The sequence below is a fragment of the Colletotrichum abscissum genome (assembly GCF_030869225.1).
Source record: "Colletotrichum abscissum strain IMI 504890 chromosome Unknown Scaffold_33.1, whole genome shotgun sequence".
NCBI classification, from domain to species: domain Eukaryota; kingdom Fungi; phylum Ascomycota; class Sordariomycetes; order Glomerellales; family Glomerellaceae; genus Colletotrichum; species Colletotrichum abscissum.
The window spans coordinates 218,805-233,482 of record NW_026850243.1 but is presented as its reverse complement, the minus strand read 5'-3'; the positions used below and the strand labels follow the sequence as shown (position 1 = coordinate 233,482).

The window sequence follows — 14,678 nt, the reverse complement described above, 5'->3', positions numbered from 1 at the left end:
ACGGTCGCGGGCTACTTACTGCTTGTAGTATGCTGCCATCTTAACACGCGGATGACTTAAATCTTGCCTGTCAAAGCGGTAGAACGAGGTGACTTACCGCCGAGCTGGCTGTAGGAGGCAACTTGCCGCCGAACTGACTGGAGGTGAAAGTGACTGGAGGTGGTTGAAGTGCCGTCGATGTGGCTGGAGAAAGCAGTCAAATGGAAGCGCCGGCCGTGCCGACGGAAATTCTAGCATTTTCCCGTTTGTCGAGCCACTTGCCGTATTCCTTGTTTGTTACGTTTGTCGAGAAGCCACGAAGACGGGGAAGAATCGAAGATCTGAGCTGACCACAAGCACGTAGCAATTGAATGATATCCGCAGTCGGCAGGACATTCGTTCAACCCCGTGCGGTTGCCCCAGAATAGATCTGGAATCTGGTATGGTGGAAGTTGGAGACCAGAGCGGTTGCTGGCTGTTTGATCTCGACGGTGAGTTAAAAGGGTAAGATCCTTCCGCTGCGAGTTTCTGGCGGAAGAAAGTCGAATGAGATGTATTGGAACGCCGTTCAAGCCGCCAGCGGCCTGAGGTCTGGTGAGCTGAGGGACTTGTTGAAGGAGCTCTTGCCGCAGGGTATTCCGGCAGAAAGAAGCTTGTCGAAGTGACTCTTTTGCAGTAGACTTTTGGCGGAAGGAGGTCGTACGGCGTACTGAACTGCCGTCTTCTCAATGGCTAGCGCTCGGTCTGACGGTCGATCTGGCAGGATGAGACGTTGTTGAATGGAGCTTTCCGTGATGGCCAGCGGTCTGGCAGCTGTGGGTTTGTCAAAGTCACCCTTCCGCGGTGAATTTCTGGCGGAGATCTGCGTGGTGGAACGCTCTCTGAAGGTGCCATTCCCATTACCTTCATTACTGGCGCAATTCGCCATAATGGTAGTCTTTCCGAGACCCTCAACGATGACAGCCTCGGGGTCTCTTGAATTGGAGTCCCCGACTTGAAGGACAAAGCTGCGGTGACCCGGCATAGTTCGCGATGAGTGAAGGGTTGCTTTAGTCGTCAGGTGTATGGGTGGATATCGTTGTCTTTCTCTGCTCTGGCTATCCTGATAGAATAGTTTGGACGCTCGAGGCCTTGCACGGGCCATTCATAGAAGGTCCAAATATCATTGCATGCCCGTGGAATAAGAGTTTTGGCTGTCAATAAGCTGGCACTGATCAAGTATAGAATCTTGTATCAGTTTATTAGGTCGCTGATGAGGTGATAGACTGGCGCATTCTTCGACTCGAAGTCGCTGAGTCTATTGGTTCTGATAGTGCTGGACCAAAACTTGTGCGACGCGACAGTGTTGCTGGGGGCGTTATGTACTATTGTGAAGGAAGCAAGGACAGAGCTCAGTCGGGTGGAAGAACGACTGGAAAAATATCGGCTGCTGCTGGAGCAACAGACTCGTGTGTTGTCTGAGCGAATTGATGTCTTGACCCGGACGCCGTCGTTCAAAACCGAGACGCAGACCATACGAAGGGGTAAGCTAGCTGATGCTGTCAAAAGTGTCGTTATAGTTCTGACAGATTACTTTGAGCTGGGTACCATGATCAATGAAGGAGGGCCAGTGGCTTCATCAGATGAGGAGAGTCGATGATGCTAAGGATGATACTGCGTGGCTGCCGGGTTTCTTGCACGTCTCTTTCTGGGTTTCTTGTGAATCTCAAGGGGAACCTTACTTAGGTCACCTCTTCTTTCCGAAATTCTGTCAGTCCTAGTACACACGACACGATTCTCAGCACGTTGTGTCTCCCAAATACACGTCTCAGTTGACACTAGTTCTACGATACAGGGGTTTGAGAGCCAAATGGCAACGTCTCCAATGCTAAGCAGACATGCTGGTATGCCGCACTCTGAACAAGATCGATATACTACCTCCAGCGAGATGTTCGTTACAGACACGGGTGGCACCGAACGCTCTGCAATTTCAACGTTGGCCGCACAATTGCACGCGTCGGATTCATGGAAGCTTTGCCAAACACTTTAAGCCGAGCTGAAAACGGGTCTGGAGACGTGTTCGAAGGCACTTAACGAAGCTGGCCTGAATGCGGTAGCTAATCCAGCAGCTGCTGCCGTTGCTCCCGCTATGAGGCACTCGCATTCGCACACAGAGCTGCTAGACGTTTGCACTGACTCAGAATTATAGGTCTATAGACTGACCTTGTCTTCGCCAACCGCGCCGTCGTCATCTTGTTGACCTCGGCATCCCGATCTAAGTATGACAGCGAAGTGTTGCGCAACTTCGCCGTACTGGAGCTCGCCGTACTGGGGCAAGTCGAGGACACCGAGTGGAGGCCGGCAACGGTGTTTACTCCTCGGGTAGTGATGGAAGTGATTTGGCTTCCCAGATTCTCGCGAAGAAGAAAGCTGGGGCTCTGAGCGAACAGAAACTATGGAGACTCTACGAGGGATGTTTCAAGCAATGCCTTGAAATTAGCAAGCTTGGACTGTCGATGGTATGTAACAAGTTAGGCCTTTTGTCTGTGTAAGGATCGATTGCATCTCATCGGGATAGCAGTGTGAGGTGTTTACAGGAGGCGGGATCATTGAATACCAACATTATCCATCCCCACGAAAACATTCACTCCGCGGCGCCGTTTATATGATTATTATCCCGGAGACAAGAGACGATCCGAAGCCAACGCCTAAGATCACTTCCAGCGCTTTTTGACTGCCTAATACTCCATGCGGCACTTCGCATCTCTATCTCCATCTTCAAAAGCTTCGCGGCAGCCCCTTGAGAAGCAGCTTCGGCCTGATGGAGCTTGGTGCGATTGAGTTTCTTGCCAACTCAACGATTTGCAGACGAGCTAACTTCACAGCGCGTGATGAAACTCCTTGACTTCGGGAATTCCATCGTTGACCGTCTCGCATATGCTGTACGACGCGACGAATGTACTCGCCATGACTCATGGGGAGATCGAGACAGGTGCTAGCTGGCAAGAAGGTCGAACACGTTGAGTGAAAAGCAGAGAACGAGCTCGCGGAACCACGACCCGTGTCCAGGTTCGGGCTCGGCCGGTATATCATCTCTCAGTCCGTCGTGTCGAGGGCCTGGTTGGACTCCTGCAGCCTTTGCCTGCGTTGGGATACACGTCACCGAATGCCCCTTTTCCATTTTGGCAGCACTTTGGCAGTGATTGCCGCACATGAAAATTCAAGGTTCCCACTCCGCCGTTCTAACGCGTATGTCACCATAGTTGAAGAGAGCTTTCTGTCGGTCTGACTGCGTCTCGAACACGTGCGTTTCTCTCCAAGCCTGAGTCCGAGAGGCGTATACGATCGGCGGGCGACTTGCCGCCTATGGTATGCTCCTATCTGATCCACTCGTGTGAGTAGCTCTCTGCCCCTTGCCATTGCACTTGCCCTTGCCGCAGACCTGGCTGAGGAAGGTGTTGCCGTCGAGTTGGCCGTTGAAGGAAGTGAAAGTGCCGTCGACGTGGCTAGAGAAAGAGTTGGCCGTCGAAGTGACTGGAGGAAGTGGAAGTGCCAGAGTGTTCGCCCTGGGGCCCTGCGACTGTCTTCTGCCGTACAGGCAAAAGTCTGGCGCATTTCTTTTTGCCGAAGGGTCACGAAGGCGGGGGAAACTTGAGGATCAGGGCTGACCGTAATTACGCAGCAAACGGAAGATACCGACAGTGGGCAGAACCCTCGTTTAAGTTCAACCCGTACGGTTGCCCTAGAAGAGATCTAGTGGAAGAGGAAGATCCGGTTGTTGTTTGTTGGATCTCAGTATTGGTGTCTGAGAGGCAAAAGGGGGCCTATAGGGAACGCTGAAGCGCCCATCAAAGCGACCCTTCTGCGGTGGATCTCTGGCGGAAGGAGGTCTTCGTGATGGAACGATCTCTTTTGTAACGAAGAAATGTTAGGAGGAAGTTATGGGCTGAGCTCACGAATCCTCCGTTGGGTTTGAGTAGGCAGGTGCAACGGCCTTCCGAATTCACCTTTTCAGCCGTCAGTTCCAACAGTCTACTCTCGTCCCACGCTCTGTAGACGAAGAAAAGGCGACGGCGAGAGCTAGATTCTGTTCCCATTCCGCGATTGTAGCTGGATCAGGCTCTGAACCAAGAATGCCGCAGCATTTCCGGTAGGCATCGGCGCTATCGAGGAGCATGTTGAGCCAGCCATGTCTGTATGAGGGGATCGAGGCCGGGGTGTTCCATATGACAGCGTGTTCGCAGGATGTTGATATGAGATTGAAGTTGCGCCGATGACCTGCCGGTCTCGAGTAAACGGGAAATCACTTCCTGGCGTTGGCCATAGATTGCCACACCCCGGACAATCCATTTCTTGGTGAGCTCGCAATAGTGGACGCGAGTTCGTTCGGGGGGGGCTAGTTCCAACAGCTATAGGGACGCCAGAAGAGCTTTATTTAAGCTGTCTAGCTTCGGACAAACCGATTCAAGAGTGATAGACCGTCAAGAAGCAAAGAGAACTCTGCTCGTCCTCCCCCCCCCCCCCCCCTGCCGTGTCTCCGCGTTCAGTTACGTTGCCGTGCAAGACTCACTTCTAGCCGCCGTAATATTGGCCGGGACCCGGTCCACTGTACGCGGTACAAGTACCCCTTTCGAACGGAACGTTTCTATGGTTTAGGATCGACTATCTCATGTCCAACCCCGGTTACTTGGAATCTTTCACCACTTCGGTTGAACATGGAAATGATGACTTCTTTGTCCAAATCATACGTTGCCAGAATTGTTTCGACACATTTGTGCAATAGTATCATATATGCAACGCAGCTTAAGTAGAGGGACGTTCAATGGACTAAGGCGACCAAGGGCAAGAGTGTGAGTGAGTGAGTGGGTGTACGGGTGAAATCCAGAAAGAGAGTAAGCAAAAAGAAAGGCGACGGGAGAAATGGGACGAGAAAGAGAGAGAGAGAGAGAGGGAGGAAGCAGAGGCTGGTTTGACTGCAAAGCTGATTGTGGCATTTGGCGGGCAAAGTGATGAGAATACCTGTAGAAAAAGCAGCGAGAAGACAACTTGGATAAGAGATGGCCTCTCCACAGACGAAGGAGAGATGACAGTGACAACGAAGACGAAAATGACCTTTGATGTCTTCAGGGAAGTGCCATGTCTAGTCCTATCCGTCACAGCCGTGACGCAGATGAGCAAGTCAAGTCTGAGGTCTGAAAGTTCTTGGCGTAGATTACATACGGAAAGCCAACGTGTAGTTCCTCCGTAGACATGAAAGCTTTACTCCCGAACTCCCGAACAGAGTATCCGCAATCCATGCACCTATAACACACTGAAGCAGACACAAGAAATCAGAATCATCATAAGAATACCATCTCATCACAGCCATTCAATCCAAGTCTTGGGCCCAATTGCTTCAGAATCACTACCAGAAAGGACCCAACTGCGTCGAGCTAGAACCAGCTAACCCAGGTTCCGCGCCCTAAAGGCCTCTTCCGCGTCATCAAATCCCGAAGAACATCCGCATGACAATTGCGTTGTAGCCGCGATCGGCCTCCTTGATCCGCGCCTCCGTCCCGCGTCCATGGCCATTCACTGAGGTTCCATAAGCAGATTTGCGGCTACGTAATCTCGATGCGTAGCAATTCGCAGAAGAGAGTGCAATTCTGCCCTCGCTTCAAGGACATGATAGTCTGACAAATTGTTCTTGCGGTGCCAATGATTAAACCATATCGAACATGCTGCCAGGGGGGTGAAGCTCGAGCAGCAGCTATGGAAGCTCAGCGGGCTTGCCGGGTATCTTGAGATCAAGCGGTTGCGGGGCGCATCTGGAAGACTCGCGGGGCATATTATTGAGGAATCGTAGTCGTGGATTGCATTGATGGTGATGATGGCGACTCCCATGTGCATGTGGTGGCGGCGGATGGTGGCGAAGGGGACCACCGGCCATGGGCGGTGTGGAACTGGTGCAAGTTGCAGATGAAGAGGCGAGCGGTGGAGAAATTCGAAGCGAAGGGCTCAAAAGAGAACATCACAAAAGATACGTCCAACATAGTTGAGGCGAAGGAGACGGCGAACAGACTTGGAGTAAGAGAGGCGGTGCAAAGAATCGAAGAGGCGAAGTTGGCGAGGAGAGTCGAAGAAGCAACGAGATTCGAGGAGGCGAAGAGGACTGACGAGGCGAAGAAAGTTGAAGAGGGGAAAAAAGCCAAAGGAGCCGAAGAAGAGAAAGTAGAAAAGAGAAGCAAATAGACGCAGAAGGAGAGCCGCGATAAGGTGATGGAGGACGCCACAATCCAGGCGCTCAGGACTCTCACGAACCTGCGAACCTGATTTGTGGGCACTCATAGTCTGTTCCGACGTGACGCCGAACTCGACGCAGCAAAAGGCCTGGCTGAGAGTAACGCTGGAAGAGAAGAACGTACAATGGGAACCAAAGGCTAGAGACGAGTTTGAAGAAGGGATCGAGAGTGTGACAACGGCTCCGGGGGATATTCTCAGCGGGGACGACGAGTCCGTATTGGAATAGGTGACCAGCCTATCGGCCGATCTGCTAGTGACCCTCGAGAGGCTTCTGTCGGAAAAGGAGACGGTAGGACGAAGGATCGGCTCGCGATAGCCCGCAAGGTGGAAGGGTGTCGATGGATTGAGGCAAGCCGTAGGCCATCTGGAAAACGAAATACAATCCAACGTCGCGCTCTGCAGCTGGGAGGGTATGGGTGAATCTGGATCTGGAAGACACGAGAATCGTCATCATTCCACGGCTCGCTCATTCGATGCTAGACCTCGACGTTGAGCGTTACAGCGTTAGGTACCACGCGAGAGCATCCCTGTACATCTTGACGTCAGCAGCGTTGATACGAGCATCGGCTGGGCCCTTGCCTTCACTAATGAGTTAGCAAGGACTTTACAACAGAGATGGCGGCATCGATGATTGGAAGATTGTGCTGCACCCACTGTTCAACAGCCCGAGTTGTGTTTGTTCCGCGTCATTGGTATCTGTTGGAACCATGTCTACAGCTGTGCAGGACGCTTCGTCTGAAGCCCCCAACAACAGTACCGAACTCATGGTATGGAGGAGGCCGCCAGCTTGTGAGAACATGAGCTCGGAACTCTTGCTTGTATTTCTCCAGCGCATTTCAGCAAAGTCGGGAGATGTTTGGCACTGGATTGACCGCAGTAGGCCGCGGCGTTGATGGCGCGGATGAGCGTGAGATGATGTGTGGCTATTACAGGAACCGGAGCTCAAGAGTGATGCTTGTAAGTCTCAGCGCATTTCGCTGCGGTTGGTGCTTCCACTGCTCGGGATTGTGCGGCAACACCTCCGGTTGCAGGGGCGCCGCTGCTGGGTTCACCAGTGGTTCAGGAGGCTCATCTTGAAGCAGTGCTGGTCCCAAATTCTGTTGCTAATTGAGCCATGCCGTGACTTGCCGTCTAGAACGCGAGGCCGAGCGGACAGGCTGGTGAAGGGCTGTTGTGTTCTGTCTTGTTCGTGGTGTGCACACGGAAGACCAGGACGCAGGGTCGTTCCCTTGCATTCGTCATGCTCCGGTCCCGGGATGATAGGAAAACTGTAAGACTTGGCCCCCGTATCCGTTTTTCGACGCCGTCGCAACTTGGACCGAACGCCGAGATTGCTGCTTGGATCGGGGAGGTGGGGCCCACGTCGTCTTGTGTGCAGTCTGATGGAGCATATGTGAGGTCGACAGTGGTAATAGACACCCCGCTAGACGCAGATGAGACAGGTTGTCTTGCAAACGGGTGGGAGGGAGCTTACACAGGGTCACAGGATGTGATGCAAATGCTGCTTGCATGAAAAGATCCGTCCGAAAAGGTCGTCGAAGGGGAGAAAACGGATGAAAGCTTGTGGTGATGGTGCCAGAAGAGGTTGGTGGAGGAGCTTGGCTTTGAGCACGCACGCGAAAGGGCACGTTGCGGAGAGGGGTCGGCGCATTGAGGAGTAGGGCGTTTATTTATGCAAAGGAGGCGTAGTTGTTGTTGTTATCTTGAACTGCGTTCCAGAGGGACGAGGTGTCTGCTTGGAGAGGGACATTATGCGTTTTGCGTTTCCGTAGCGGATGAAGTCTGATGGACATGAGAAGGCTCGTATGTCAGATCTATGCTCAAATCAGACTCACCAAGGACGATAATGTTGACTCCCGATGAGTAGAGGATTCCGGACGAGACGACTGCTTTGGGAGCTGAGACTTCGACTAGAGGGGTGACAGGGGGTGCTTGAGTGTCGCCATCACAGGTAGATTCGAGCCATTTTGAGGTGTATGATGGCCGACCTTACCGGAAGCTCGTTTGTTTTGCCTGTGCTTAGCTAGATGACGGAACGCGACGAGATAAGCGCGGCATTTCCCCAGACGAGCGGCTTGTTATTGCCCTATCGAAGAGATGGAAGGGACATGCCTTGAACGTGCTGCATGGCCATGTCTGTGAGAGACTGGATCAACGATGTGAGTGGACTGAGACGATGCTATATAGTACCTCGGCGGTGTTATCCCTGCACACGTTGTTTAGAGATGAACCGTTCGATCTTGGGGTGTTACTAAGTGAGAAGGGAGGGCGGGAATCGACCAGGCGAGAGAGAGAGATCGAGGTTGACAGATCGGGAGTGGAGAAAATACAGAGCGGAAAAGCAAGAGAATGATGCATCAAGAGACCTGGACAGTCAGTTACTCAGATGAAAATGAAGAGAAGGGAAAGAAAAGGAAAGAACAACGGTGTTAGTAGAGCAGACATCCGAGAGATGGAGAACGAGAGCTGCTATTCTAAACATGAGTGGTAGGGCTAAACGAAGAGGACTCTTAATTCTACCGGAGAGTGCGTAGCAAGTAGAAAAACATCTCTGACAGACATGGTGAAAGCCATGGGGTTGAGAGACGAACGTCTATCCTATATGGCAGACTATATTAGCATCGGGTTGCGGGTTGGAGTGGCAGTAGAAGCTGTGTAGTCGCAACAGAGACAAACCATGGTGCCACTTTCTTCCGGGAATGTCTATACCATTCTTACATGGTCAATCACTCGATACGTCCAAGATGATCTGGCGCGGGCCCAGAATCGCGGTCGGCTTGGGCAAGTGAAGTCTACCTGGCGGCTGCAGACGCCAGCGGTTCTCTCTTGTCACGAAACAAGGCTCCAGGTCACCAGTATTGCGCACCGTGTTTTGTTTGTCTTGTTCGTCTCGCTCGTTTGGTTTGTCTCGTTTATCTTGTTCGTCTCGCTCGGTTTACTCGTTTCATTTATCTTATCAATCTCGTTCTCGTCCGCATCGTTCGGTTTATCCGCCTCGTTCGTTTCGTTCGTCTTATTCGTTTTTTTCATCTCGTTCGCCTTGTTCATCTCGTTCGTGTCGTCTATCTTGTTTATTTAATTCGTTGGATTCATCTCATTTGTCTTGTTAGTCTCGTTCGTTTCATTTGTTTGTTCTGTTCCTTTTATTTATCTCGTCTATCTCATTTACTTTACTCGTCTCGTTCGCCCCGTTTGTTCTGTTCGTCTCGTTAGGATATTATCGTCATTCTTTGCTCATTGCGTTCACGCATCGATGGTGGTTGCGCTCGGCTCGTCCTCGTCACCGCCATAGTCGTCTTCGTCATAAGCTTCTCCGTCTTTCCACTCCGTTGCTAGCAAGTTGGATTAGTGCTCAATGCCTTCCATTGTGTTCAGAACGGTGAAACAACAAATAACGCTCGTTGGACAGGAGAACACTCACTCAACAACAGACGCGTAGAGGTGCTTGAAATGGTTCTTCATGGCCTGCGACCGGCCAGACCATGAATTGTACGGTGATGGAGCATGGTTCGATGTTGACATTATTGGACGTGTCCCGCTCAAGAGTTTCCCGTCGCCCACTGGCGCGATTGGTCAGCAATACCGGCGAGGTTCTTCACGGCATGCTGGCGGCCGCGGTCTACCTTCAGGTCAAACACTTCTGTGGCGTGAACTCTGATGAAATCGGCGTTTTCGTCTTGATGAAGACTGTGTATTTGGAGCTCATCGAGATATTCAGGGCTTACGCAGACCTCGAAGAACTGCATATAGTAACGCGAGACAGCAATCATGAAGATCCTTAGATAGAGATGCAGTCAGTCCATCGGCCTTCTTAACGGTTGTTGTACTTCGAGAAGCAAAAAGGTCTGAACTCACGTATGCTGCAGTCCCGCCCATTTCTGTGGCCTATTCACCGCAATAGCCAATGCCTGGCCAATCAATTGTGCGAAACGCTCGTCGGTGAGGATGTGTCTGCCGCTGTCAATAGATGCCAGGTTCCGCTTTGCCTCGAGGATTGCAATGCGACCGTGAACGCGTGCCGAATCCGCCACGAGAAGGAGGCCTCCATCGTCGATAGATGTATAAGAGATTCCTGATTCAAGTCTGCATTTCAGCGAAAGTCTATGGTCGTCAAAGTCGACATGATGCTCGTCGTCGGTTGGGATATTGTAGAGGATGTGCCTAATGAAAGCGCTCGCAAATCGGTGTGTGAGATCCTCAGACAAAGCCGGGTGGACAACGGACTCTTCCTCGTTGATGTAGGGAGGCGAAGAGGGTTGCTTGGTCGAAACAGAGGGGCTTGAGGAGATTAACGGCTCGTAGGTGTTGGTGACCGTGTTGTTTGGTCTCGTTCTTTTCGACCTTCTCTGCTCGGGCAGCGATTCCGGTGAGCTATGCAGCGGCGGCGGTGCCCTTTGATTCTTCTCTGGTTCGGGGGTTAAGCGCGCGGGGGGTGAGCTTGTTGTTGAAGTGCCATGGCCGGCAAGCTCAGCATCATCGTTGTCATCGCTTGCGTCACCTGGATCGTCAGTATCGACATGCTGATGTTTCGTTTCGGCTTTACCTGTTTGACACAAACGATTCAGAGCAGCCCAGGTTGATCCCAGCGACGTGCCGTAGGCTTTCTGCAGCGCGTACTCGGAGCGTGGCGTCGGTCGGTTAATGTTGTCACTGGGCTCGGGACCTTGGACAAGTCTCTCGAGGGCTGCCCGGGCACCACAATGGTCTTGCCAGAAGGCGGATCTCGAGGGGAGACGGTTCTTGCTGTCGAAGTTAAAGGCGGGCAAGTTGGACCATTCCTGCAATGCCGGCAAGAGCTTCGTTTGAGGCTTCGGGACAAGAACGCGTAGTGCAGACAGCTGATGGCGACCCCAATGGCTCGCACTCACCTCATCCAAGCTCTCGAGCCAGTTCTCCTTCTGTTGCGGTTCGCGAAGGAATGCTTTGGACGTCGTGACAGTGTGGAAGTAGGGCTTGTGGTTGTACGTCATGTTGGGTCCATCGATTTCCACCTGGCGACAAATTGCGGAATGGAGGGGCAATTGAGGTGTGGAGGGGTAAAGCTCCAAAAGGTACTGCCTACCTTGTATTGGCGGGGGAGCTCCAATTGGGGAGGTACTTGTGCAGGAGCGGGCAGGAGCAGGGAGTAGAGTGGGGGCACAGTGTAGAGCGAGCTGCCCGACTTTGGGCAGCCCGTTAGTCAGCAGCCCAAGTTCCTCAGTGGCGCCCGTACCTTAACGCGCCTCTTCACGACGCAGATGGGTCACGTGAGAGGAGACGCGCTCATTACATAATTCAGATGAACGACATGCTTGCGCTGCACTACAAGGCAGGAATGCAATGGCTACTTTACAGTAGGTAGGTACCCTCCATTTTTGGCCCTGGAAAAGGGTGACTGGAGGGTGAGCGGAATCCATCCGTGGATGAGTGGCACAAATTCCCTTTATGCATAACATTCCTTGTGCGCACCACTTCCCCTTGTGCACTGTTGCCCCCTGCGCAGCTTTGGCTCCCATACGTACTTACCTTATGTCACTCTTCTCTGTTCACAACTCCATCCCGGCGCATCACCAGTTCACGATCAATCACAGCAGTTACGAAACCAACTTTGCCGGACATGGCAACACCAGAACTGCCCCCCAACCTCGCAAGTCTCTCAATACGGCGCATCCTCCACTGCCATCCACGTGAGCGACTGCAGGTGCACCCATTGTTATGGACCTCTCGCCATCTCCATCTACTGCGCTGCGATTTTGTTGAAGCATTACCAGGGCCTCTCTCCCCTCCTCAGTCTCCATCGACGTCACAAGCACAGCGTCAACCTCTTTCCGACAAGAGTCTAAACTCTACCGGAAATCTACCTAAACACCAGAGCAACAAGGCCAACCACGAGAGTACCGTCCCCTCGCCGCATCGACTGCCGTCACCACCACAACAGCAAACAGTCCCACTGGCCTCCAAGCATGAGCAGTGGGCGAGGACTCTGGCCAGGAGCCACTTGCTCACTATGAAGGAGAGTGCGCTGACGAAGTTACTTCCAACCTCTTTCTTCAATACCCGATTGACCAGCGACCACACGACGCTCAGCTTCGAATCAAAACGAATTCGCTTACCTTGTCTGACGCTTGCTGCCAACACCTCAACTACACCAGGCTGTATAGCCTACCTCGACGCATCTGGCCTCCGTGCCGCTCGGAGCCGCTTCCTCAAGCAATCATGTGGACACTGGAATCGAATCACCCGATCCCTCTTCACTGCTCGTCTTGCCGCCTTGACGCCTGCCCCGGGGGCCCACGATCCATACATTGCTGCCATCATCATTGCCGCTGCCCAGCACCACCGACAGCGCTCGGCCTCGCAAGGCATGGCGAGCATCCAGGTGAGCATATTTTCGTTTCCCGGTGCCTCTCAGCATTCACCATGCTAACAAACGACCCAGGTCCATGTTATCCTCAGCGATGACCACGACACGTCGCAGCTGCTTCTATATACGGCCAACGTCTCGCCATCATTCCTCGACAAGTTCACACACACCCGACGTCACCCGTTGCCGTCCGCAACGTGTCAAGTCTACACCCGCGCGATAGCCTACCAACCATTCGAATCCTTCCAACAGCGCTTCCATGAAGCCCTCCTCCCTCCTCCACAAGGCAGTGGTGCCGACCGAGACAGCGCAGACATGGAAACAGATGGTCGTACTATACGGAAGCGTGGGCGCATGGACCAGAATGAAGACAAGGTGGATGAAGAAGAGGGCAGCGCGCCACGAAAGAGAGCACGCGTGAGGCGGGAATGATGGGAGCTCGGGAGTCGGCTAGTGTGAAAGACGGTGGTTATGTTGTATGGGAACAATGGCATCAGCCTTTGGCTGACTGCCTTCCCATGCGGCACTTTGGGATTGGGAGATGGACATGTGGCGCGAAATGATACCCTGTAGCCAGTATCTGGCTGCTCTGATTTGTTTGTTTTCAGCTGTTCTTACCGATGAAGCTTTCTTCTTTCACAACCCTTTCAGTGCTCCTCGCAGATGTCGATCGGTTCTCAAGTGCGGCTGCGCCATGTCGCCATCATCCAAACTTGCTTGCGCCTTCCAGCGACCAGAAGCGGATTGTTTTGAGAATGCCCCGCTGATGACAGTCAGTCTCGAAGTCTCAAGACTTACGAGCTTGCTCTGTGAGCGAGTAGTCACTTGATACTCTGCGGGCCAAGAATTCACCCCGAGAGAGGCGGGTTCTCGACGCGTCGCAATGCCGCAGACCTCGCTGCCGCGAATCTCTCGGCCACCTCAGTCGATTATGCGGTAACACATTGACGAAGCTTCTATCATGACTCTCTCATCGAGACCAGAGTAACAATAAACGAAGCCGTGGTTTGTCTTGCGATACTATATCCCAACAACACGGGGTCGCCATCTTTGCCAAATACTTGTTCAGGATCGCGTGCCCATCGGTACGAAGAGTCCCTCTATCTAGGCCGGCCGCCGCGGACGCAAACTGTTGTGGATAGTCGTAATCACAATGGTTGACTGTGCTGTTTTCCATCTTCGCCTGCTGCAGCCTGTGAAATGTGCATTGGGAAGTCGGCAGCTTTTGGAGTTGGCTAAACTCGACCGTGCCCCCGGCAGCTTTTGGAGCCATCAGCTGGCGCCGAGTGTCAGACTGGCTGGCCACATGTAGCTGGCTCGTGCGCCTATGTGGCGTTCGCAAGCCACATTAGGAAGCGCAGCCAGCTCGCAGCAGGGCGGTCAAGCTGCGCTGCGGAATTCTCGCCGCCGTAGAGGCTAGTAGATCAATACAGATACGTCAATTGCACACGATCATTTCCTGTTGCTTCCAGTTCCTCATTTCCACAAGTCTTCGCTCTCAAAAGTATATTCCTTGTCTTCATCCTAGGTCTTAGCGTTCTCCTCATCGTGACACGTGCGCAGCTGGTGTCTGATCTCCGTCTTTGCGACCCTGTTGGTGTCCATATCACTGGGCAATTGGCAAGAACCATTTGATATGTGGTGTGACGAAGGGTCAATGGACTAGATATGAAGAGTCTGTGTTAATGGAAGAAGAGAGGTTCTTCCCAAAATGCAGGTTTTCTGGGTGGTCGGGAGTTAATAAAGCTACTCTTGGTGGCCCTGCGGCTGCCCTGACTTGGGCATCCAATCCGACACTTGCATTGATGACACAACATAGGTACGGTAGGAAGACAGTGGCTTGACCGAGTGGATATTGTGCTCCGTCCCCAAAATCGTGGCTGGGATGCTGACGAGAGAAAGTTGGTACTATGTGGTCGCACTGGTAGGTAGGCTGGTAAAGATGAAGGTGGGAATGCAAGAGAAGAGCGTACGGGCGAAGCAACGGAAATCTCGCGGCATGAGCTCTTGGACTGTGATGTCAGAGAGTTCTTCAAAACACCGAAAACGAGGGTCGAATGGGGCTTGAGACTGCAGTGCTCCATCATCAAGACAA

General features: G+C 52.7%; 3 protein-coding genes across 3 annotated transcripts; 1 reads left to right on the top strand and 2 right to left on the bottom strand.

The window, feature by feature from the left end:
• Positions 1 to 547: 547 nt before the first annotated feature.
• On the bottom strand, positions 548 to 1,003 carry CABS01_11760 (uncharacterized protein; the record flags this gene model as incomplete). Its single annotated transcript, XM_060545114.1, has 1 exon — positions 548 to 1,003. One exon carries the CDS (start codon positions 1,001 to 1,003, stop codon positions 548 to 550), a length of 456 nt encoding a protein of 151 aa, XP_060397231.1.
• Positions 1,004 to 9,483: 8,480 nt separating this feature from the next.
• On the bottom strand, positions 9,484 to 11,210 carry CABS01_11759 (uncharacterized protein; the record flags this gene model as incomplete). The annotated part of the gene is made up of 5 exons (XM_060545113.1): positions 9,484 to 9,572; positions 9,824 to 10,017; positions 10,096 to 10,738; positions 10,799 to 11,018; positions 11,109 to 11,210. 5 exons carry the CDS (start codon positions 11,208 to 11,210, stop codon positions 9,484 to 9,486), a joined length of 1,248 nt encoding a protein of 415 aa, XP_060397230.1.
• A 626-nt stretch (positions 11,211 to 11,836) lies between these two features.
• On the top strand, positions 11,837 to 13,015 carry CABS01_11758 (uncharacterized protein; the record flags this gene model as incomplete). Its single annotated transcript, XM_060545112.1, has 2 exons — positions 11,837 to 12,598; positions 12,659 to 13,015. The coding sequence occupies 2 exons, from the start codon at positions 11,837 to 11,839 to the stop codon at positions 13,013 to 13,015; spliced, it is 1,119 nt and encodes a 372-aa protein (XP_060397229.1).
• Positions 13,016 to 14,678: the final 1,663 nt, after the last annotated feature.